Source organism: Microcaecilia unicolor, unplaced genomic scaffold (genome assembly GCF_901765095.1).
Source record: "Microcaecilia unicolor unplaced genomic scaffold, aMicUni1.1, whole genome shotgun sequence".
Lineage (NCBI taxonomy): Eukaryota > Metazoa > Chordata > Amphibia > Gymnophiona > Siphonopidae > Microcaecilia > Microcaecilia unicolor.
In genome coordinates, this window is record NW_021963925.1 from 276,041 (window position 1) to 300,671 (window position 24,631).

Consider the following 24,631-nt stretch of genomic DNA (forward strand, 5'->3'; position numbering starts at 1 on the left):
ACCTGTTCCATATATATTATGTTCCATGTATGTTACCATGTTTGTATGCACCTTAACGCAGTACCATTTATAATTCTGTTACCCGGAAATGGCAACTGCCATTACGGCAAATGTAAGGCACATTGAGCCTGCAAATTGGTGGGAAAATGTGGGATACAAATGCTACAAATAAATAAAATTGATCAACAAGTAAGGGCGTTTGGGTTCCTGTTTTTATAACAAAGAAAGAATCTCTTTAATTTAAAAGCATAAATTCTAGTTGAAGGCTTTCTTGCTGAAATCAAAACATGGTGAATCTGAAGAAGTTACGAGATGCTATCATGTTGTAGTTGACATCTATGCCACCAGAACCAAACATTGTAAGTTGGGATGAAGTAGAATTCTGTGGTTTTGAGTGATCGATTCTGGGAATATCAGCTTTGGCCAATAAGGAACTGGTGTGAGACATTTGTACTTCATTGGAAATGGATGACCTGAAAAAAAAAAAAAAGTAAATTTTGCAACTGCTATGCAGTGAGAAACAGAAACAGGAAAAGCAAAGCCAAACTAAAAAGAAGAAGAAAGGTATGGTGCCAGGTGGTAGTCTAAAAGTAAATCTGAAAGATGATCTGGCAGATTATGGGGGCTATGCGAAGGTTTATGGACACAAATATGAAGACTTTATGTGACTCGCAGCCCTAGAGATTTGGCTAATCTCCCTGCTGTCTCAGGAGCATTCCAAGATGGATCCTCTGGTGTCAAAGGCCTTCTTCTAGTACATCCCAGTAAAAAGATCCTCACTCTGCATCTTCCAGCTGGAAGCAGGTCCTAATGTTGCACTAGCTAAGTGAGCAGTGGCAAGGGCTTCTAGGTGGGGTATGTGCTGCAGCAAGCTTGAGCTGTTCATTTAGATGGCAAAAAGAGCCCTTTGGGAGGGGGGATGTGCTTGCTTGTTTGTGTGTGTGTGTTTCCCCCAACCATGTAATTGAAGCATTTGAGGGGAGAAGATATTTTTAAGTTAGAAAGATGTTTGGTGCATAGGGAAAGGAATGGACAGAAGGAAAAAGAGGTGATGATGCCCCTGTTTGTATAAGACTCTGGTGAGACCTCATTTAGAATATTGTGGACAGTTCTGGAGACCACACCCTCAAAAAGATACAAACAGGATGGAGTCAGTCCAGAAGGCGGCTACTAAAATGGTCAGAGGTCTTCATCATAAAGTGTAAAGGGGACAGACTTAAAGATCTTCAATATGTATACTTTGGAAGAAAGGCAGGAGAGGGGAGATATGATAGAGACATTTAAATACCTATGTGGCATGAATGCACAGGAGATGAGTCTCTTTCAATTAAAGAAGCTCTGGAACAAGGGGGCATAGAATGAATGTGAAAGGGAACAGACTCAGAAGTAACCTGAGAAATACTTCTTCATGGAAAGGGTGGTGAATTCATGGAGCGGCCTCCTGGTGGAAGTAATGGAGATGAAAACAGTATCTGAATTCAAGAGAGCTTGGGACAAGTACATAGGATCTCTAAGGATGTGATAAAGAGAGTAGATGGCATGGATGGACAAACTGGATAGGCATATGGGCTCTGATATTCAGACCGCAGGAGGTAGCTGGGTTGCCTCCTGCAGTCAGTTCTGAGTCTGGATATTCAGTGCTGGGCTGTTTAAAGTGACTGGCGTTGAATGTCCGGTTTATCTTTGGCTGCTAAGAACATAGCCGGACAGGTTGATATTCAGCGCTGGCAGGTTAAATTCATAGTGGCCAAAGATATTCCTGCTATTGATGTGGCCAGATTTGGCCATAAAACTTAGCCAACAATGCACTGAAAATTGGTGAATAGCCGGTTATATCGTGTGATAAAACCGGCTATCCACTAAGCATTAACTGGTGATATTCATCAGGAGGTAGCTGGCTAGCTCCCGCTGAATATCACAAAATAGCTGACTAAAGTACCATCAAACGAGCCAGATGCCGTTCCTAACCGGTTAAATGGTTTGAATATCATATCAGACAGTTGGTCTTTGTCTGCTTACATTTTTCTGTTTCTATGTGCTCTCTCAGTTTCAGTAGAGGTCTGGTATTGGAGGGTAAGTATACAAAAAAATTCCACTTCCATTGTATGGTTAGTGCATGGATATTTTGTTTTGTGCTGGAGTCTTAGAGCAGAAAATGGGAAATTTTATTTTGAGGCTGAATACGAAAAGATCCATCTGGGAAGTTCCTCATTTTTTTTAAGAGGTTAGTTATCACATTTTTCAGAGACCATTTGTAAGGCTACAACACATGACTGAGCTTGTTTGCCAAGTAATTTTGGTCTCCTAAAATGGCCTCTATAGCTGTTGTTTGCCCTCAAAGACAGAACAGGGATATAGTCTCTCATCTTTCTGAATTTTCTGGTATTTTGATAGTTTTCTCTTCCGACAAAATAATTTTTCAGATTTAGATTGACTTTATACTGAGTTTTTCCATGTTCTGTGAATAATTTCTGGCAACTGAAATCTTTCTCACACTAAGAGCATGTAAAATATGTCTATTTTATACACGTTTCCTGTTGTCCTTGTAGTTCTCGTTTTGACTGAAGGTTTTTCCAGTTTGTACATTTAGATGGTCTCTCTTCTGTGTCAGATCCCTCTGGTAATGTCTTTGCTAGAAAGTCAGGTATGAGTTCACTATCCTGACACTCCTCTGATGGCCTGCACACAGCTAGTACCATGGCTGTGTGATTTGAATAGGCCTTTAATATTTTTACATGAAAGGTACGCTGCTTTCCGTCTTGAGAGTCCATAGATACAACATAGTTTGTATCATTCAGGTGCCATATGACCTTGTAAGGTCCCACCCAGTTAGCCTGAAGTTTATTCTGACAGACTGGGACTAAAACAAGTACTTGCTGGCCCTCATAAAACTCTCTATTTTGGGTCTTACGATCATACCAGGTCTTTTGCTTAGTCTGGGCTGCCTGCTAGTTACCTCTGACAAAGCCACAAGGTCTTCTAATTTCTGGCACATATTGACTACATATTAAATCACAGGAGTGTAAGAAGTATCAACTTTCTCCAATGTTCTCTTATTAGGTCAAGGAGCCCTCTCACCCTTCGGCCATAAAGCAGCTCAAATGGGGAGAAACCAGTAGACTGGGTTCTGCTCAGTGTGCTGCTGTGGCTAAGAAGGCAAATAGAATGTTAGGTATTATTAGGAAAGAAATGGAAAACAAAAATGAGGACAGTATAATGCCCTTGTATCACTCCTTGGTGCGACCGCACCTTGAATATTGTGTTCAATTCTCGTTGCCGCATCTCAAAAAAGATATAGTGGAATTAGAAAAGGTGGAGAGAAGGGTGACGAAAATGATAAAGGGGATGGGACGACTTCCCTATGAGGAAAGCTAAAGCGGCTGGGGCTCTTCAGCTTGGAGAAAAGGCAGCTGAGGGGAGATATGATAGAAGTCTATAAAATAATGAGTGGAGTGGAACGGATGGATGGATGTGAATCGTTTAATCTTTCCAACAATACTAGGACTAGGGGGCATGCGATGAAGCTACAAAATAATACATTTAAAACAAATCAGAGAAAATATTTATTCACTCCACGTGTAATTAAACTCTGGAATTATTGCCAGAGAATGTTGTAAAGGCAGTTAGCTTAGCAGAGTTAAAAAAAAAAAGATTTGGATGACTTCCTAAAGGAAAAGTCCATAGACCATTACTAAATTGGACGGGGAAAATCCACTATTTCTGGGATAAGCAGTATAAAATGTTTTGTACTTTTTTTGGGATCTTGCCAGGTATTTGTGACCTGGATTGGCCACTGTTGGAAACAGGGTACTCGGCTTGATGGACCTTTGGTCTGTCCCAGTATGGCAATACTTATGTACTTATGACTCCTGGGGTACTTCTCTATATGCGAACAGTAGGTAGGGCAAGTACTTTTCCCAGTCTCCTGACTTCACAAAAGTCTTTAACATATGCTTTAATATCCTATTAAATCTGTCCACCAACCCATTAGTTTCAGGGTGGTATGGTGTGGTATGCACAGATTTCATTCCACAGTGTGCCCACAGATTCTGGATCAGCTCAGACATAAATTGTGTCCCTTGGTCTGAGAGTAATTCTTGTGGATATCCTACCCGGGAAAATATTTCTAGCAGGGCAGTGGCAATTTTCTCTGCTTCAGGCTACCGCTTCAGGATATCTGGTAGCAAAGTTCACCACTGTCAGTCTATATCTTTTCCCAGTCTGGCTAAGGACAGCTAGAGACCCCACTATATCCACAGCTGTTTCCATAGGATATAATCTTTACAAGTCTCATTGGTTTGCTGACCAGCCCTCTGCCTCGGGGCTTCCGGGTCAGGGTCAGAGTGTTGTCCTTCCTCAAAAGCATATCTCTGTCCTACATCAGTATCCATATCTGGAATGGTCTCTGCTGGTGACTCCTACAAATCAGGGTCAACAGTCTGATCAATAGGTGTGTAGTTAAGTCAGGCTGTTCCATACTCATGGTCCCGGTCAACTCTGGAACTGGTGGTCCCATTCACCTCTGGAACTGGTGCTGCTGGAAGCACTGGAGTGCCTCCTCCTGCTGCTTGGTCAGCTGGTTCCACCTGAACTGCCTCAGGATCTGGAACTGGAGAGGTGATCTCTGCTGCTTCTGCTTGTTGGGCTGCCTGGGCCTGACTACAGGTCACCACAGCAGAAATGTTGACTCCATTATCAAAGATATTTATTTATTTATTTATTACATTTATACCCCGCACTTTCCCACAGAAGCAGGTACAGTGCGGCTTACATATTAAACAGAATTAATGAATGTTGGTCCCACATAGCATTGGCACGGCATGTTTTTCATTATTCCTACTTCTCTATATCCAGGCTTGGAACACCAATCCAGAAATACTCGAGCAATGGGTACTGTCTCTCTGGATCCATTGGCTAACACTACCTCTGCAGTGCGCCCTAGAAGAATAGCATCTTCTGGCACTAGCTCTGGTTGTAATAAAGTCATGCTAGAGTCAGTGTCCACAAGCCCAGACACCTGGGTCTGATTCACTGTTACTGGGGTGCTGTAGTGTGGTGGAAACCCATCTGCTTCCTTGCTTGATTAATGACCAGTAACTTTCTGTGTTGCAGCAACTGCATGGGCCTCCGTGGGACTGGAGCTACCCACAAAAGCCACTAGCTTTGGTGCAGGAACTGAAAGGCTCTTTAGTGCAGGCTTGGGATTATCTGGACAATCCGCTTTGAAATGTCCTGTATGCCCACACTGGTAACAAGGACATTCATGCCTGAAGTCTTTAGGTTTTTGGGGAACACTGGAGGGTTTGCTGACAGTCTCTGAGGTTGCAGGAATACTTGGCTTAGGGCCCTGGCTGCCCTTAGATCCCGGCTGCCATGGATAAAGACGGTTTCTCTTTGCCAACCAGGGACGGTTAGCCATAAAGATGTCAGACAACTCGGCTGCTTTCTCTGGAGTACGGGGCTGGTGATCTTGAACATGTACCCTCACCTCTGGATGACAATGCAGATGAAACTGCTCCAGGACCATCAGGTTTTGGCAGTCCTCCAGGGTTTTAACCTCAGCTCCAACGAGCCACCACTGATGCTGGTATCTTAGCTGTGCTATCATTTGTCCCCTTTTGCAAAGTCTGGAACTTTAGTCTATAGGTCTAAGGGATAATAGCATAACGGTTTAACAAAGTTTTGCGCACCTCCTCAAACCGGGAGCATGTCTCCATGGACAGTCCTTGGAATGCCTGAAGTGCTCTACCAGTCAGCTTTCTTCCCAGTCTTTCTGAGGAATCTCATTGAGGTGGCAAATTTTTTTCAAAGGCAGTTAGATATCCATCTATGTCACCTTGAGTATCATCAAACTGTGTAAACAAGTTGGGCCCAATCTGGGCTGTGGATCCAGTCTCTAGCCTCAGTGCAGGGGCTAGAGCTTTCGATACGGGCCATTTCCATCTCCAACTTCAGTTTCTGCATCCAGCTCCTCTCACCGCTGTTGCTTTTTCCATTCCTCTCGCTGCTGTTGGTCCAGCCACTGTCGCTGTACTACTACTACTACTATTTAACATTTCGGATCTCAGTTGGTGTGGCATCTAGCCCTGCTAGCCCATGGGCCCCTGTCCACAAGGAGTCTGGTCCCCCTAGGAAAACACTGCACAGGCTGGTCCTGCAGCTCCTCCCTGCTGGGGTCATCCAGTCGCTCCTGTGTTAGGTCAGGCATATTTCCGGTGTCTGAGGGCTGCTACCAGTCGCCATCAGCACGCTGCTAATGTCCTAACACTACCAAAAAAAAAACTGAACAGAAGGACCCTGTTACTGCTGCACTTGTTCACTGTGCTCTGTGTCTGGAGGTTACAGGTAAACTCTGAACCACTCAGTGGATGGTGACCCTCACTCCACACACTGAGCCTGAGAATCCCACCATGCTGCCACCAAAAATGAAGGCCAAAGTCTGTCATGCCTAGCCACTTGTCTGGGGCTAACCCTGTGGCCACTTACAGCACAGCTCAGTCATGCCTGTACCTGAGCATGTGCTCTACACTATCACCCTCCTCTCTCTGACTGGGTCCTAATCGCCTTTGGGAGAGTCTCCTCAAGTTATCCCCAGTGATTTCTAGATTACTGGAGCCATCCCACAGTTCATAGAAAGCACACATAGAGCCAACACGCAAACCACCAGGATTCTTAGTCAGTCCAGACAGAGTCAATAAACTAAAAAAGATTTATTGTCATGAAAAATATTGAACAGTGAAATATAAAAACATATGGAAAATAACAGGCAAATAACAAATAACTGAATAAGGATCAATTATAAAACTATCTAAACATTTTATCACTACCTGGATAGTGCCTGGGAAGTACAGGAAATATAGCTGCACACAAGTTACGGAATATAACTGTTCACAGGGTCTCAGTAAAGAGGTCTTTCTCTACTTCCAAACTGAGACTGGAGAAATATCCAGTATTTCCAGATTGAATTTGAGCTCCTGGGCCAATCAGAGCCCAGAACAACATCTTTTAAAAGTAGCTGGCCACATCACTGCAGGTTACTTCCATCCTGTGTTAAACTAAAGAAGGAACAGTCATTTCTCTGTAACAGCTTTAAACATGCACCACCTGCTAGCCAAACTAGAGAAATACACTTCATGAAATATTCTTATAATTCACATGCTGGAAAAACATTTCGCCACACTCCCACACTCTGGAATGCACTCCCTGAAAAGCTCCACTTAACACAAGACTATCTCTACTTCAGGAGGCAGGTGAAAGCTTGGGTCTTCAACCAGGCCTTTAATGGAAGAAGTGCATATGGAAGAAGTGCATAAGTACATAAGTATTGACATACTGGGACAGACCAAAGGTCCATCAAGCCCAGCATCCTGTATAATCCAGGTCACAAATACCTGGCAAGACCCCCAAAAAAGTACAGAACATTTTATGCTGCTTATCCCACACACTCACACAAGGTCTGACACAGGTTGCACATACTGCAGCAGGACATGTTTATCCACTCCTACCCTTGCTGAGATAACATTTAATCATCTCTCTGACCTTAAGTGCAATTTTCTTTAAATTAGTCACCTTACTTTCTGACTCCTCTTACTCTCTTACCTATCTATATGTTCCATCTTTGCTTATACCCTACGCTATCTATTAAAATGTTTTATTACGTATTGTGTTGACATTGTAAGTAGTATACTATGCCATACTTTTATTGTTATTTGAATATTTTTACTGCTGTAATTTGTCTATTGCTTATGTTTGATATATTCCTACTGTATACCGCCTTGAGTGAATTATTTCAACAAAAGTGGTAAATAAATCCTAATAAATATCCCAGGAATGGGCAAGGCCACAGACAAGTGTCCAGAACCTCCTGGCATGAGAGAGACAAGCTAAGGATTTCAGTACCTGGAAATCCAGAAGAGCCTGTGTGATGCTGCCAAGTGAGCCCCAGGAACCAGTGAACAAGGTCCAAAAGTGGCAACCTCAAAGAACAGAGGAATCCTTGCTCCTGAGACGGGACCAGTGGAGGGGAAGAAGCTGTGCTCCCATGCCAAGAGGAATGTGTAGTTCACCACGCAAAGAAAGGCAAAGAAACTCCATGAGAAGGCAAGAGAAAATATTGCGATGAAGGAAAGGAACCGTGGAGAATTAGAGCCGAGTTGGAGAGGGAGGACCTTGAAGTCAACCCTGTGTGTCAGACACAGGAACTGGAAGTCCGTTCATTCCTGAACTGTAACCATGTGAACTCTCCAAGAGAGAGGCATAGATAGATCAGAATGCCTCCTTGCCAGGACAAACTCGGCGAGATGCAGAATCAGAATATTAGCTTGGGAAACAACTGAAGAAGCTAAAGGAATGACCACTTTCTAGAGAAGAAAGGAGGCTGTCCTAAGGCATGAACAGGCCAGTGGGGAACCTGAAGAAGAACCCCCCCAAATAGAGCTATGGCTATGCTCTACAGGCAAGCCAAGAGAAAGATCCCCATCCAGCCATACTCCGTACTTGTACACCGGAGATGACAGGGAGGTATGCCCTTAGAGAAAGAAACAGTAGAAGCCAGGAAACCAATAGCGCTCCATACCAGGAGAGGATAAAATATGAGAGATATATTTCTCCCTGCGTATAGACCCGGGCTACAATCAACCGAGGAACCCGAAGAGGAACCCCAGAAAACAAACCCCTGGAAGCACTCCGTAAGGCAGCACGTGACACGCAGAAGAATAAAACGATGTAGGTCCAAACTCTACGGAGAGGGTATCCCTGCCAAGAGTGATCTGCTTACCATATTCAGGGAAGTAAACGCGCTTTATATGCCTACCCGCAACTGGCCCCATACCCTGAGATGGAGACATGACCAACACGTAGAGATGGGATTGCACCCAAAATGCAGGAGATGGAGCAGAGCTCCACAGGCAGGGATGGAGGAAGATCCCAGATTTAGAAAGGAGTTGTGGACAAAAGTAGAGCTGGAGACGCTTCCCAAAGGAGCCACTCCAAACAAGCACAGAAGGAGATGCATTGTACAGGCAGAGCTGAATTGGAGCATAATACAGTTGTGCTCATCATGCAGAGATGGAGGCACACTCAACAGACACAGACAGAGCTGTGCCCCACACACAGATATGGAAATGTGCCCAACCCACAGAAACGGAGTTGTGTTTACATCCAAAATGGAGCCATGCTTGACATCCAGAGATGGAGCCATGCTCAACATCCAGAGGTGGAGCCACACTTGACATAGAGGTGGAGCTGTGCCCAACATACAGAGGTGGAGGCGCTCCCAACATACAGTGATGGAACCATGCCTGAGTACAGCTATGAAGCCATGCTTGACATACAGAGGTGGAGCCGTGTTTGACATACAGCGAGGGAGCTGAGATCCACACCCACCATGCAGAGATAGAGCTGCACCCAAACTGTAGAGACAGAAGTATGCCCAACACAGAGTTGCACTCCACATAGCTGCACTCCCCATGCAGGGGAGCCACGCTAAACAAGCAGCAAAGGAGTCGTGCTCAACACGCCAAGATGGAGCTGCACAAAACAGGAAGAGATGAAGCTTCATGGAACAGGAAGAGATGGGGCTAGGCCCAACATGCAGAGAAGGAACAATGCTCAACCTACCAAGATGGCGCAATGCTCAACATGTCAATGGAGTAGTGTCCAACATGTTGAGAAGAAGCTGCTGCATTCAACCTACAGAGATGGAGCTGTGCTCAACCTGTAGAGATGGCAGCCGCACTCACCCCATAGAGACAGAGTTATGCTCAAGCTGTGTCCAACTTGCAGAGACAGAGCTGTGCTCAATATGCCAAGATGGAGCTGCGCTTAACTTAAGAGAGAGCGTTGTGCTCAAGCTGCAGAAATGAAACCGTGCTCAACAGACAGAGATGAAACTGAGCCCAGCCTGCAAAGACTGAGCCAAAGGTTACAGGAAGAAAAAAACTAAACAGAACCCGCAGATGGGGAGTGGTGGGTAACCTGGAACCTGACTTTGTGGAATGATGCCAAGGGAGAGGACCGCAAAGATGCTTCCTCCAGAGTACCTGAAAAAGGCAGCCAGCCAACAGCACACAAGGAGGCAACTTGCAAGAAGCAGAACAGGACATCAGTGCAGGACGCCTCTTGTCCATAGAAGTGCACTGTCCAGCCAGCAGGCAAACAGCTGATAACATCCAGCCAACCAACAGCAAGAACAAATTAAGCGCTGCCAGAGGCATAATAAAAACTGCAAAGTCCTGCAGACTACTACTAAGCATCATGCACAATTCCATCTCCAGAGAGGACTGAACCAAGCCAAGCAAGTCGAGCAATCCCGAAGGGCCACATAACACCTCCTGGAAGCAGCTACACACACACACACACTGACCATGGAGGCACAGAAGCTAGGTAAGGGGACCCACTTGGGAGCCCAACCAGAGAGAAAGCAGTAGGCAGCCTACAAGCAGCTTACCTTGCCCAGCGAAGATGAAGATTCCTGAGCGTGCACACCGTTGATAAGGAAGGGGCAGCTGGATTACTGAGCTCAGGGCCATGGAAATATGGGAGCCACATAAACCCCGAAGGCAGCACTGAGGCGGTACCTACGACAAGAGACCGGAGGGTGTACCATTTTTGAATCGAGAACGGCATCACAGCCACCATGGCTCCACTGACAAAAACAGCCAGGAGCTCTACCCAGACCGATCTTGCCATGCAATCCCATTGGACAGCCTCAGAAGATTTCCACTGCACACAACAGGGATGAGTGAAAAGGGCTGAATGAGGCCTGCAACCCTAAAGCAGTGTGCCATAAAAGCACGGGAACTAGTGGCTCCATTGAACCATCATCGCCTGCACTGAAGAAACCGCAGCCAAAAGGAAAAGGAAGTACTGCATGATTCCCAGTTGATAGCTTTGATCTGCTTTTTCTCTTTTTCTTAAATCGCAGGCAGCAGCAGGCCGAGGTTCTGTGGAGAGATAGTGAAAGACAGAATCCTTTGACTATAATAAACGAACACACCCCTGCAGTTTAGAGAAACCACCGGAGGCCGTCTCCACCAACTGAGCCCAGAACTGCCCCATGGGTCCCACAAAGAGTACCGTGGAACAAACCCGGTAAGTCAGAAATGACAAACGTAGCCCAAAGGGGCTCCGTGGGAGTAAGAGTCCCACCTAAACAAGGCCATTCTGGCTGTCAGAGTATGACACATGTGAGGAAAACTGGTAAAGAAATAAAAGTTGTATACTTGCTGCGAGTTAAACTGGTCCACCAGGAATCCATTCACCCCTGAACACTCCCCAAGGAAGCCCCAGAGGGCCGGAGTAAATCCGGGGTGGGGGGGAACCTGGCATCACCAGGTATCATCCATAATATACAGAAACAAGAAGGCATCGGCTATAACCCCTTGTTCAACTACAACCTGGCCAGATCAGGGCAGAAGCTGCCAGCCAAGCACCAGACAGGAGCTGCACATCCATCCACAATCCGATAGGAGACAGAGAAAATATTGAACATTCCAGGCTGCACGATACCCTTAAGGGGCGGTTTACTTGGAACTATTTTCTCTGTCTCCTTCCGCTGGTGGATGGACATAATCCATTAGTCTGAACTGGTATGGTGGATGACAAGGAAATTTTTTGATCTGAAGGTGGTATTGCCTTCAAAGGCTAATCAAAAATGTATTTAGTCCAATAAAAAAAAGTATCACCTTATTTGATTTTCTTTGCTTTCTTTCTATTTATTAGCTTTCAAAGTGGATTAATGCAGCTACTACACCACTTCACTCATGTTTGACTCATAAGGTAGTTTACTAGTGTGAATGGCCTTATTTATCTCTTATACCCCTCACTGTACTCTTTGTTCTATTGATTCCCAATGTCTGGTGTTGTCACCTCCTGGTAGAGTTCCTTGTGAGTCTATCCAGCGCTCAGCGTTTTTATCACCCCTAAATTGTGGAATGATCTCCCCATCAACTCTTAGGAAGTTGTCTTTTAAGAAATTTAAGAACACACTTAAAACCTGCCTTTTGAAGCTGCATTTACTTGTGTGCTGCTGGATACTGGTTTGAAAATGGGAGTCCCGCACATTCATTAGCCCTGACTTTTATTCTCTGTGTGTACGGTTCTTTAATGAACATGTAATATCGCCTTTCCAATTGTCTAATTGGTGTTCTTTTCCTCACTTAGATATTTCGCCTGTTAATTGCCTTGAATGGCTTACCAGAAAAGTCATTATAAGTAAGTCTTGAAATAACCATAAACATATTTTAATCATGAAATAGAAAATAAAATGACTTTTTCTACCTTTGTTGTCTGGTCATTTTATTTTTCTAATTGTGTTTGTCCAATCTGTGGCTTCTGCTTTCCTCCATCTTCACTTATCTCTCTATATCATTTTTCTCTGTCCTCCTTTTCCTTTCTGCTTTATTTTTCTGCCTCTGTCCACATCTAATTCATTCTTACTATCCAGTCTTCAATTTCCCTATGTTTACTGCATCTATCTAAGCTTTTCATCTCTTTCCCTCACCCTTGCTTTCCTATTCCCCATCTTTCACTAACTCTATCCTCTTCTCCCTTCCATCTAGCATCTCCCCATCCTTCCACCCAGTGTCTCCTCTCCATCGCGTCTTTTTTTTCCCCCTCCTGCATCTACCCTCACATCTTGTTTCTCCCAGACGCTGCTTCCCCAGACCAGTAGCAGCAAAACCACATAAAGCAATTATGGGTCCACAGTCTTCATGTGTGCACTGTTGGCTCTGCAAATTCCTTCCTCCTCCTCCGATATCAACTTCCTGTTCCAGGGTAAGGGACTGGCAGTGCTGGCCATGTGCACCTGAAGACTGCAGCCCCACAACTGCTTAATGTTTTGCTGCTACTGCTGGTCTAGGGAAGCAGTAGGGTTGGTAGCAGGAGGGAGGTGAGGAAGGTCTTATACCAGGCACCATGTACCCTCTGCCGAGGTCTTAGAATAGCCATACTGGATCAGACCATCTACCCCAGTATCCTGCTTCCAACAGTGGTCACTCCAAGTTGCAAGTACCCAGCACAAAACCAATTAGTAGCATCATTCCATGTTACCAATCCCAGGGCAAGCAGTGGCTTCCCCCATGTTTGTCTCAATAAGACTATGGCCTTTTCCTCCAGGAACTTGACTAAACTTTTTTTTTAAGCCAGAAATGCTAACTGCTGTTACCACATTCTCCAACAGCGAGTTGCAGAGCTTAACTATTCTTTGAGTGAATAAATATTCCTCCTGTTTTAAAAGTATTTCCATGTAATTTCACTGTGTCCCCTGGTCTTGCAAATCCCTTGCGGTACACATGTACTGTGTGTTGAGAACTTATGATCTAGACCTAACAGTCTGCTGATATGGTAAAAGGGGAATGGGAAGAGCAAGGGCTATGAATCAAGTAGCACAGGAATCTGTGGCAACGCAGCCATGCTGTCTGCCTGCAACAGAATGAAAACATCCTAGGAATGAAAAAAACACACCTCCCTATTTTTTTTAAAGCAATCCCAGTTTCAGCTAAAAAAAAAACCCTCCAAAGTTAATTTTATATTTGGAAAGTATTTGTCATATGTATAGTATTGCTTATTAGACTGTTTATTTTATTGAATTTTGTTATGATTTTCTATTGTACCATTTTAAACGTTTAGTTTCAATTGATTAGCTACATGTCATGTTTTATATGAGATTCCTATTTAACACTGCCCAGATGTCAAGAGGGTACAGTGCGGATTATAAAAATTCTTATTAAACCCCCAAATTGGGTTCCCTCTTTGACTGCTTCTTCTTCTCATCAAGGTCTGCAGCCACCAGTTGGATGCTACTTCTAAATGCACATCAGTAGTCCCCAGGATGTCGCAGGAGGAAAGGATGAAGAATAGCAACACCACAGCACATTGTGTATAGGACAAGGGAACTGCACTTTCCAGCCATGTGCCAAAACTGCTTTCCTGCAATATCAGGGCTCCCACCATTTTGTGCAAGAGGCACTTTCATGCATAAGCACTAAGGTCATGAGAACGTTAAGGATAGCCATACTGGGTCTGACCAATGGTCCATCTAGCCCTGTATCCTGTTTCCAACAGTGGCCAAGCCAGGTCACAAGTACCTGGCAGAAACCCAAATAGCGGCAATATTCCCTGCTACAAATCCCAGGGCAAGCTGTTGCTTCCCCATGTCTGTCTCAATAGCAAGACTATAGACCTTTCCTCCAAGAACTTGTCCAAACCTTTTTTAAACCCAGATACACTAACCGTTGTTACCTCATCCTCTGGCAAAGAGTTCTAGAGCTTAACTATTCGTTAACAATATTTCGTCCTATTTGTTTTAAAATTATTTCCATGTAACTTCGAGTGACCCCTAGTCTTTGTACTTTTGGAACAAATAAAAAAATCGATTTACTTCTACACCACTCAGGATTTTGTAGACCTCAATCGTATCTCCCCTCATCCGTCTCTTTTCCAAGCTGAAGAGCCCTAACCTCTTTAGCCTTTCCTCATATGAAAGAAGTTCCATCCCCTTTATAATTCTGGTTGCTCTTCTTTGAACCTTTTCTAATTCCGCTAAATTTTTTTGAGATACAGCGACCAAAACTGAACGCAATACTCAAGATGCGGTCACACAATGGGGCGAGATACAGAGGCATTATAGTATTTTCAGTCTTACTCACCATCCCTTTCCTAATAATTCCTAGCATCCTGTTTGCTTTTTTTGGCCGCTGCTGCACACTGTGCATAAGATTTCAGCGAGCTGACCCCCAAGGTGGACCCTAGCATCGGGTCACTGTGAAAATAGTTTTTTTTTTTTTGTAGGTAAAAATAATCGTCTCATTTCTAAAAAATCATCCCTCCCAGCAAAACCCCCCATTTTTTAAAGCCCTTTAGGAATAAAACGTTCATAACAGAGTTAGAACTAAAGCACGTGATACATTTCACACCAAATAAATTTCACACAGAGCCATTTAAAGGCAGCACAGTCTGAAGGCATAAAATATATTTTTATTAACATACCATATGAAAGCCAGGAAAAGAAAAGAAATTCCATGAAAAAAAAATTAGCCCTGTGGCCTTCACGTTTCCTCTTTGATTGATGTCAGCAAGGAAGGTAGAGGCTACAAGTAAAGATATCCGCACACATTATAGAGTGGGACTTCACAGAAGTCAAAAAAAACATCTCAGGAACACTAACTTACCAATTCTATTTCTTTTTCACTCTCTTAGTGGGTGTTTCCCTGGGAACCCCCCCATCCTTGTGTGCCTGCACGAAGCTGCTCTGCCGTTTCATCCTTGGAGGTGAGGAACTCTGGGATGCTTGGGTAGAGGTTGCCCCATCATCAGATTCAGCAAGCTCAGCTGCAGCCCCTGGCTCTGTGCCCACCGCCGCATCCTGCACAGAACGCTGCGAAGAGTGGAGTTGGGCTATGGCCGCACACAGCCCCTGGCCGACATTTTCAATAGCTCTGGCTATGGCAGCATAGCCTTGGTTATGAGCTAGGAGGAGCTCCTCGTGCTGCTGCACATGGAGCTCAGCCTGGCTGTGGACAAAGCCGACCATGTCATCCACCCTGGAGACCACCTGCTGCACCAGCTCCTGTCTCAGAAGGCTCACCTGGGTCGCCAGAGTCCTCTGTGCCTGTACAGACTGCTGCAGAAGTGGCAGTGTCAGGGGCTCATCATCTACCACAAACCTCCCTCTTGCCCTATGTCTTCTGGGCCATGCTGAGGCAAAAGCCAGGGGGCTTTTCCTACCTCTGAGATTTGGGTGGTTAGTAGGTGAACTCTGATCACCCTCAAGATCTGGATCTCCATGACCCCCATCGCTTGGCATATGCCCAGAAGAGCCCCCACAATCAGGGAGCAAGTGAGACTCCCCCGGGTGGGTTTGGTCATCTGAAAGAAGTACCACACTCTCCACTGCACCCTCCTCCTCACTCTCACTCTTTATCTCGGTCTTGATTTCGTTCTCACATAATCCATCAGTGGCTGGCGCCGAGGGACACCCACCACTTGTGGACGCTCCAGATGGGGATCCTGAACGTTCTAGGCTCTGCTCGGTTTCATGCAGACCCCACGACTGGCGGAGGCCATCAGCTTCCAGTTTGGAGGATGCAACCAGAGAAGATCCTGCAGATAGTACTGTGAAAAAAATTGTGAATAGTTGTTTACCGTTAGTTTACTGGAAGATGCCATGCCCTTATTTTCATTCCTAAAATGATACTTATACAATAAAATAAGGCCTAGTGCAGCCCTTCCATGTTTGTTTTGGACTTTACTGTATTCAAATTACCATCATATGCAGGAGACACCGTTTCTGATGGTAAAGTGAATTCTCTGACAGAACAGAGATTCTTTTTATTAGACTAATCTACACTACTGACAAAAAGTTTGTGAACCCCAAGTTCTCACCATAATACTTTTGTTTAATTTAAAACAGTCTTTTCTTATTCAATAAGAAGAGTTCAAATTAAATGTATCTGCTACTACTACTATCATCCTGTCTACAGTGCTTCTAGATGTATGCAGTACTGTACACATTATATGCAGGTACCTTCTCTGTGCCTACTGGGCTCACAATCTAGTTTTTGAATCTGAGGCAATGGAGGGTTAGGTGACTTACCCAGGGTCAAAAGGAACTGCAGTTGGAATTAAACCCAGTTCTGCAGGATCTCAACCCACTGCGCCAACCATTAGGCTAGTCCTCTACTCCTGGAACTTCTGTTTCTTGAGGTACAGTAACTTACAGAGAATAAGACTAATTCAGAGTCCGTGTGGCAAGCAAATACTAAGCAAACTCTTATAGTAACATAGTAAATGACGGCAAATAAAGACCTGTACGGTCCATCCAGCCTGCCCAATAAGATAAACTCATTCTACATGGTATGTAATACTTTATATGTATATCCAAGTTTGGTTTGTCCCTGCCTTTCTCAGGGCACAGGGCAATTTTTTGCACTAAGGAAACTCTTAGTTTCCTTAGTGCAAATAATTGCCTAATTACAATCGGTTGCTTAAATAATTAGGTTATCAAGTAAATCAGCTTTCAGTGTAAATCTACACAACTGAATTTGGACATCCTATGCTATAGAAAGCTCTTAAAGGTTTTGCATTTGGTCTTTAATGAGGGAACTTGTGCCATGACTGAAAGAAATTTCAGAGGACCTAGCAAAAAAGAGCTGTTGATGTTTAAAGTTAAAAATCATTTTTAAACATCTGAAGCTCCGTCTACCCATAGTGCACAAATGGAAAAGCTGGAGTTCAGTGACTGCTCAGAAGCAATCATCCTGCTCAAAATCACCCCAGCAGCTTATTGGTAAGCCATTCATGAACACCAGGTTAACCTCCAAAGACCTGCAAGATTGTTTCACTGCAGGTGAGATGACGGTTCATGTATCAACCATCAGGAAAAGAAAAAACCATGGAAACAGCATGCTTGGGAATATAGTTAAGAAACCACTGCAGCCCCTCTTGAGTTCACCAGAGTAGTATCTGTATGATCCACAAGACTTCTACAATATCATTTTCTGCACAGGTTAAGTGAAAAATGGACCTTTTCAGTTATAACTACAATGTTTTGTTTGGTGACCACCAAACACTGTCTTTGTTCTGCTACCAACATTATATTTTTTATTGTGCTAACCGCCTGTAATCTAGAGCAACCAGTTTTCTGCATGGGTCATGTTTTCTTATAGGATAAATGTTGCATCGGATCCATTCCTTTCTAAGTCATGAAGTCCTTCTCTTCATGTTCTAAAGCATACTGTAATCCTTGAACCCATCAGTCATCTCTGGGACCCTCTGGTTCTTGTTGGGAATCTGCTGTACTCCTCTCTCTCTAAAGCCGTGTTATCCAGCCTAGAAAAAGCAAGTCACACTGCTGCCTTTCCTTTCCTATGTCAGGCCCTAGAAACGCCATGCGTAATTATGCAACAGTCGATTCCTTCAGTTATCGGCTGCTCAAGACTTATGTTTGTATTAAACTACTCAGGAGCCATTTTACAAAAGCGTGGTAGGCTCTACGAGCATGCAGCACACGCCAAGACTACCACCAGGCTAGCACGCCTCCTGGCAGTAATTTCAGATTTGGCGCACACCTATAACACCAGTACAAATTAATTTTTTTATTTCCTACCACACATGGCGTTTCTGGCATTAATCGGCAATTGGCACACATGTAGCGCGTGAGCCCTGGCTGCTAGATCAATGGGTAGCGTTAAGGGTTCAGGCTGTAAATAGGTGCATGCTGGTTTCAATTTTACTAAATCGCAATAACGTGGTAGTGGGGTTCACTCATTCAATATAGTACTGTAATTACATCATCACTATCTAGTAAGAATGGATAATTTTTTTGTTTAATGGAGGAAAACAGCCTCAAAGTACCAAGGTCTGTGATGGTCCCTTCCGGCACTGAATCAATCCCGTTTGCCGATTACTCGATCTATACAGGGATTTGATATTTATCATAGGCTGAAAAACCTCTTTAGATTCCAGTGTGCATGCAGTATTAGATACGTTTTTCGTTTGAATCTTTACTATCTAACATACTAGCATGCAGTCCATTTCTCGTGCTGATATATCAATTCGCCACAATGAACATAGCTTATAACTCAGCTTGTGTTGTGCTCCCGGATGGGGTCCACGGTTGCCTCATTCAGATCTCCCCTGACCAACGATGGCTAGCATTTCGCTGTGCTGTAGATCAGACTGTAGCTGCTTCAGGGTTAACTGAGCTGGAGCAGCTTTCACAGATCTAAGGAGGTTTTTCAGCCTATGATAAATATCAAATCCCTGTATAGATCGAGCAATCGGGTTTCAATTTTACCACAGGCCCTTTTCCCGGCCCACTGAAAAAAGTCCTTTTCCCCAGCTGCGGTAAAAGCTGGCACCCACACTACCGCAGGCTACTTTTTGCCACAGCTTAGTAAAAGGACCCCTCAGTGCAGTATTCTTGATTTCAACTACAGAGAAACACCGCTTATGTACACACTGTTATTGGGTGGATCTGCTGATGCAAGTTTTATACACGGGACTTGTTTGTACATGGTACAATGTGATAGTCCTTGATGCCTAGGTTTTTTTTTTGTTTGGTTTTTTTTTTACCAGTGGCCTCCCACCTGCCTCCAGAATTGTCTTTAAAAAAAAAAAAAAAAAAGTTGCCAAAAAAGCACACACACAACCAGGGTTTTCAGTTGCCTCCCAACTTCTGCTTGAGACATTAAAGCAGTGGACCACCTGAGGGTGCCTTTTTAAATTTTTTTTTTTTTTTTAAGTACAGTACACCGATGCCACAGAAGGGGTAGTCTAACCCCCCAGGTCTGGCGCTCCCTACCTTAAAAATGATTTCTCTGCCCAAGTCCTTGGAAGTGATTCACACAGGCCATCTGCCCACACTCAAAGTTTGCTCTTTGATGCACCATCCTTGCAGAAGCAGGAAGTTAGGTCAGAAGGGGGCTGGGCACAACAGAGAGCAGACTCTGGGCTCAGGCAGATAACCTGTGTGAATCACTGCCAAAGACCTGGGTGGAGAAAGGATTCAAGGCCTGGGGCCAGAGGAAGGGGTTGAGGGAGAGAGACAATAAGATACAGTACTAGAGGAGAAAGAGGGGAGGGAGAGAGGAAAAGAAAGGATGACCCTGGAAAGAGGAAAAAAAAACAGAAAGGCAGAAAAGAAACACTGGGACCAAAACAAATGGAAAAACACAATGCTCAGACAAAAGAATATTTTATTTGGTACTATACAGTATGTACTGTATTGATATAGTACAGTAGTTTGCGGATCCCCCACTCACATGAGTAGCCGACTGTAAATATATAGTAAATTTCATGTGTACAGTATCTACAGTTCCATTTCAAAGTACAGAACAGTACTGTACTCCCAGAACTCCAAAAAGTACACAAGACAATTACAGGTACAACAACCATCTCTGAAAAGTACAGAGCAATGCTCATAATTCCAAAAAGTACAAACTACAGTACTGTACTGAACATCTCTAAAAAGTACAGACAGTATACAGTACTCATAATTCCAAAATGCTGCGCATTCTCTTCAAGTGCATAATTTCAAGTGGTTCGGTGCCATTTTCTTCCATAAATTGTGTGAATATCTTGACGGCGGCGAGAGCTTCACTAGGTGAAACTTTAGGTGTGTGTATCAGAATCTTCATCGGCGTTGTTTGTATCAACATGCTTATACAGTTTCTGCATCTGACAAAAATTCGGTAGTAGGAACTTCTACATCACTAGTCTCCACCCAGTCTAGCCAGTTGTTTTTAATTTCTATAGATGTGTCCATGTTGAACTCTTTAATATGTCAAAGAGATGGGCAGCTTTTTGTTCACCAGTTTGATTTGTTGTAAAGGTATCAGCTTCAGTAAGTCATGCTTCCGAGTCATGTTCATTTTCAGCGTCATCTGCAGTACTGTTGGCTGAACTGGGCTCACTTGGAGGAAAAAAAAAAGCTTCACCAAGGCCTTTCATCCCACGGTTTTCAAATTGACAGTTGCTTACCTTCATCCCATGCCTTTTCAACCACAATTTAACCATTACTAAATGGACTTGGGAAATATCCACAATTCCAGGAATAACATGTATAGAATGTTTGTACGTTTGGGAAGCTTGCTAGGTGCCCTTGGCCTGGATTGGCCGCTGTCGTGGACAGGATGCTAGGCTCGATGGACCCTTGGTCTTTTCCCAGTGTGGCATTACTTATGTACTTATATTTAATTTTTTTAGAAACTCTGGTAGGCTTGGATTTTCTGATGATACCAAGGCTGAAATTATTTCACAATGATAATTTTGTTTGACATTTTAACAGCCAGCATAAATGACCAGTAAAACAAGTCGTCATCCATGCATTTCTGCTGCTTTTGTAGATTACCAGCAATGTTGCTTTATTAAGATGGCTGAAGCATCAAGGATTTTCAAAATGGCCAATCAATGAAGGAGCAAGCTTGTGTATGCCCGTTTTATTGGTGCAAAATAGTAGAGCCATGCTGTAATTTTATTTAATAACCAGCCCTCTTATGAGGTTCATATTTTGACAAAGTGTTACCCGATAACAGTTTTGTAAATAAAGCTGTTTCATCACAATTGTTCATCGGTGTAGCCTTCATTTTCAAGAAGTTTCTTAAGCTTGCTTGAAAACGTGCTGGCAGCAGCTTAATCCATGAATTGGCTTTCCCTAGCTATTGCAACCTGAGAAATTCCATGGCGCTTTTTAAACCTATGTGTATATCCTAGTCTACTAGCTGAAAATGTTTCTTCACCAGTTGAGTGTCCATATTTTTCTGCTTGTGCTTAAAGAACTGGGCCACTAAGAGGGGTTTCCTTTCTCTCGCAACCCATGTGTGCAATGCTTTTTCTATTGAAGGATTTGTTGCATAACACACTTGTTTTTGTTTAAGTACCTAAGATGTAGCAATGTTTTTAATAAAGTCTTGAGGTTTCACTTCATTCCCAAGCCAACCCCAGAGCATTGATTCAGAAATATTTAAAATCTTTTGAATCCTTCACCTGGGATTCCCCATTGCATACTCTGTCTGCAGCCACTAAGTTTTCTTCTACAGTATAGCACTTCCTTCCATTACACTTTTCTGTACTCTAGTTTGAAAACAATTGATGGCACTAAAATTTACAGTTCTGTAGCAACCGGAAACTCCACACTGAAGGTACTGTACACATGTACTGCAGAATATTGTACAAATATTGTTCATACTGTAGACTTGCTGTGAATACTGTACTGTAGCAGTAGCAAACTCCAAAGTGCGACTGAGCCCCACAGGTAATGCGACCCGCATGAGGTTCCATGACGTAACCTGCTCGTGGGACAGAAACGGTAGGCACCATTACTGCAAGTTACAGGACAGTACTGGATGAGGTAAGACAACCCCAGAAACAGGTGAGAGGCTGCCAAAAAATCTGGTCGTGTGAGTGCTTATTGGCAACTTTTTGTAAGAGAACGCTGGGGGCAGGCAGGTCACACACACAAAAAAAAAACCTGGCTAGGCGAGTGCTTTTTGATACAGGAATGAAGGATTTAGATTTATAAGGAACTGGGCAACATTCAGGGAAAAGAGGGAGCCAAATGGATAGACGCCACCTTAACCAGGATGGAGTTACTAACATTTAAAAAGAGACACATTAAACTAAAATGGGAGGGGGGGGGGGAAGCCGACAGTGCCCAGGAGCACATGGTTTGGTGTGGAGTATCCTTGAAGGATACTATTGAAACAGGACATTTAGGGAATCCCAATAGAAAGGTTTCAACAATGGTGAAAGAAAGCCAGGAATGTTTAAGGGAAGAGCAGAGTAAAGGATGCAAATTAGCCCCATCAAGTTCTAAGCAGTTTGTAGATGCAAGGAAAAAGCTAAATAAAGTGTCTCTATATAAATGCCAAAAACCTAAAAAAAAAAAAAAAGATGGGAAAGTTAAGAGTTTATAGCACTAAAACAGGAGGTATATATAATAGGCATCGCAGAGACCTGGTGGAAGAAGGACAATCAATGGGATACTGTGTTATTAGGGTACTAATTATATCGCAGTGATAGAGTGGATCAAATTGGAGGGGGGTTGCACTATATGTTAAAGAAGAAATTAAGTCAAACAAAATAAATATTCTACATGAAACAGAAGGCAGCACGGAATCCTTACGGATAGAAATTCCATGCGTGCAGGGAAAGAGTATACTGGTAGGGCTGTACTACAGTCCGCCAGGACAGAACAAATAGGTGAAGAAATGTTTACAGAAATTAGGAATACTGGCAAATAGGGTAACACTATAATAAAGAGTAATCTCAATTACCTCAATATTGACTGGATAAATGTTACATCAGGGTGCGCTAGGGAGCTAATATTTCTAGATGTAATAAATGACTGCTTCTTGGAGCAAATGGTCCAGGAACTGACAGGAGGGGGAGCTATTTTAGAGCTAGTCCTTAGTGGAATGCAGGGCATAATATGGTGTTGGATATGCTGGGAAATAGTGATCATTGCATGATCAAATTTGAGCTGATATCTACTGTGGCAGCATTTAATTTTCAAAAAGATGACTATGATAAAATGAATAAAATGTTTAAAAAGAAGCTAAGGTTCAGCCACAAAAGATAGGGCTTTAAATTAGGTATGGACACTGTTTAAAAATACCATCTTGGAAGCCCAGACCAGATGTATTCCACGTATTAAAGGTAGAAAGAAGAGCAAACAACAGCCAGCATGGTTAAAAGGTGAAGTAAAAGTGGCTATAAGAATCAAAAGAACATCCTTCAAAGAACGAAAAAAGAATCCAAAGGAAGAGAATAAGAAGCAACATATGTACTGGTACATTAGATGCAAAGCATTGATAAAGAATACTACAAGAATATGAACAGAAACTTGCCATAGAGGCAAAAACTCACATCAACAACTTTTTCAAGACCATTAGATCATCAAGGAGGAAAAGGAGCACTCGGGGATAACAAGGCCATAGCAGGGAAATTGAATAAATTCCTTGCTTCGGTCATCACAGAAGATGTAAGAGATCTACCTGTACCAAAAATGGTTTTCAAGGGTGACATCACAGAGGAATTAAAAGAAATCTCAGTGAATCTGGAAGACATACTGAGCCAGATAAACAAATTAAAGCGTAGTAAATCACCTGGACTGGATGGTATGTACCCTAGGGTACTAAAAGAACTCAAACATGAAATTGCTGATCTGCTATTAGTGATCTGTATACTGTCGTTAAAATTGTTCATAGTACCTGAAGATTGGAGGCTGGCCAATGTAACGCTGATTTTTAAAAAAGGTTCTAGGGGTGATCCGGGAAATTACAGACCATTAACCCTGACTTCAGTGCCAGGCAAAATAGTGGCAACTATTATAAAGACTAGAATTATGGAACATATAGACAAAAATGGTTTAACGATACAGAGTCAGCATGGATTCAGCCAAGGGAAGTCTTGCCTCACCAATTTGCTTTACTTTTTGAAGATGTAACATAGTAACATAGTATATGATGGCAGAGAAAGACCTGTACGGTCCATCCAGTCTGCCCACAAGATAAACTCATATGTGCTACTTTATGTGTATTCCTGACCTTGATTTGTATCTGCCATTTTCAGGGCACAGACTATAGAAATCTGCCCAGCACTAGCCCCGCCTCCCACCACTGGCTCTGCCACCCAATCTCCGCTAAGCTTTTGAGGATCCATTCCTTCTGAACAGGATTCCTTTATGTTTATCCCACGCATTTTTGAATTCCGTTACCATTTTCATTCAACCACCTCCCGCGAGAGGGCATTCCAAGTACCCACCAGTCTCTCTGTGAAAAAAATACTTCCTGGCATTTCTCTTGAGTCTGCCCTCTTTCAATCTCATTTCATGTCCTCTAGTTCTACCGCCTTCCCATCTACGGAAAAGGTTTGTGGATTAATACCTTTCAAATATTTGAACGTCTTTATCATATCACCGCTGTTTCTCCTTTCCTCCAGGGTATACATGTTCAGGTCAGCAAGTCTCTCCTCATACGTCTTGTAACGCAAATCCCATACCATTTTTGTAGCTTTTCTTTGCACCGCTTCAATTCTTTTTACATCCCACCGCCTTGTCACACTGTTTCGTCGCCTTCAGATCCTCAGATACTATCACCCCAAGATCCCTCTCCTCGTCTGTACAAAC

General features: G+C 43.4%; 1 protein-coding gene across 4 annotated transcripts in view; it reads right to left on the reverse strand.

The window, feature by feature from the left end:
• Positions 1-215: 215 nt before the first annotated feature.
• The window catches only part of LOC115459787 (nuclear apoptosis-inducing factor 1-like), a 52,716-nt gene continuing 28,300 nt past the window's right edge, over positions 216-24,631 (reverse strand). For 2 of the 4 annotated variants that reach the window (XM_030189560.1, XM_030189558.1), the window contains one exon: positions 14,989-16,116. In XM_030189560.1, the coding sequence (XP_030045420.1) occupies positions 15,179-16,116 (938 nt within the window). In that variant the 3' untranslated portion in view covers positions 14,989-15,178. Of the gene's footprint in view, positions 474-14,988; positions 16,117-24,631 lie in introns of those variants that run through there. The other 2 variants (XM_030189562.1, XM_030189559.1) reach the window with 2 other exon arrangements.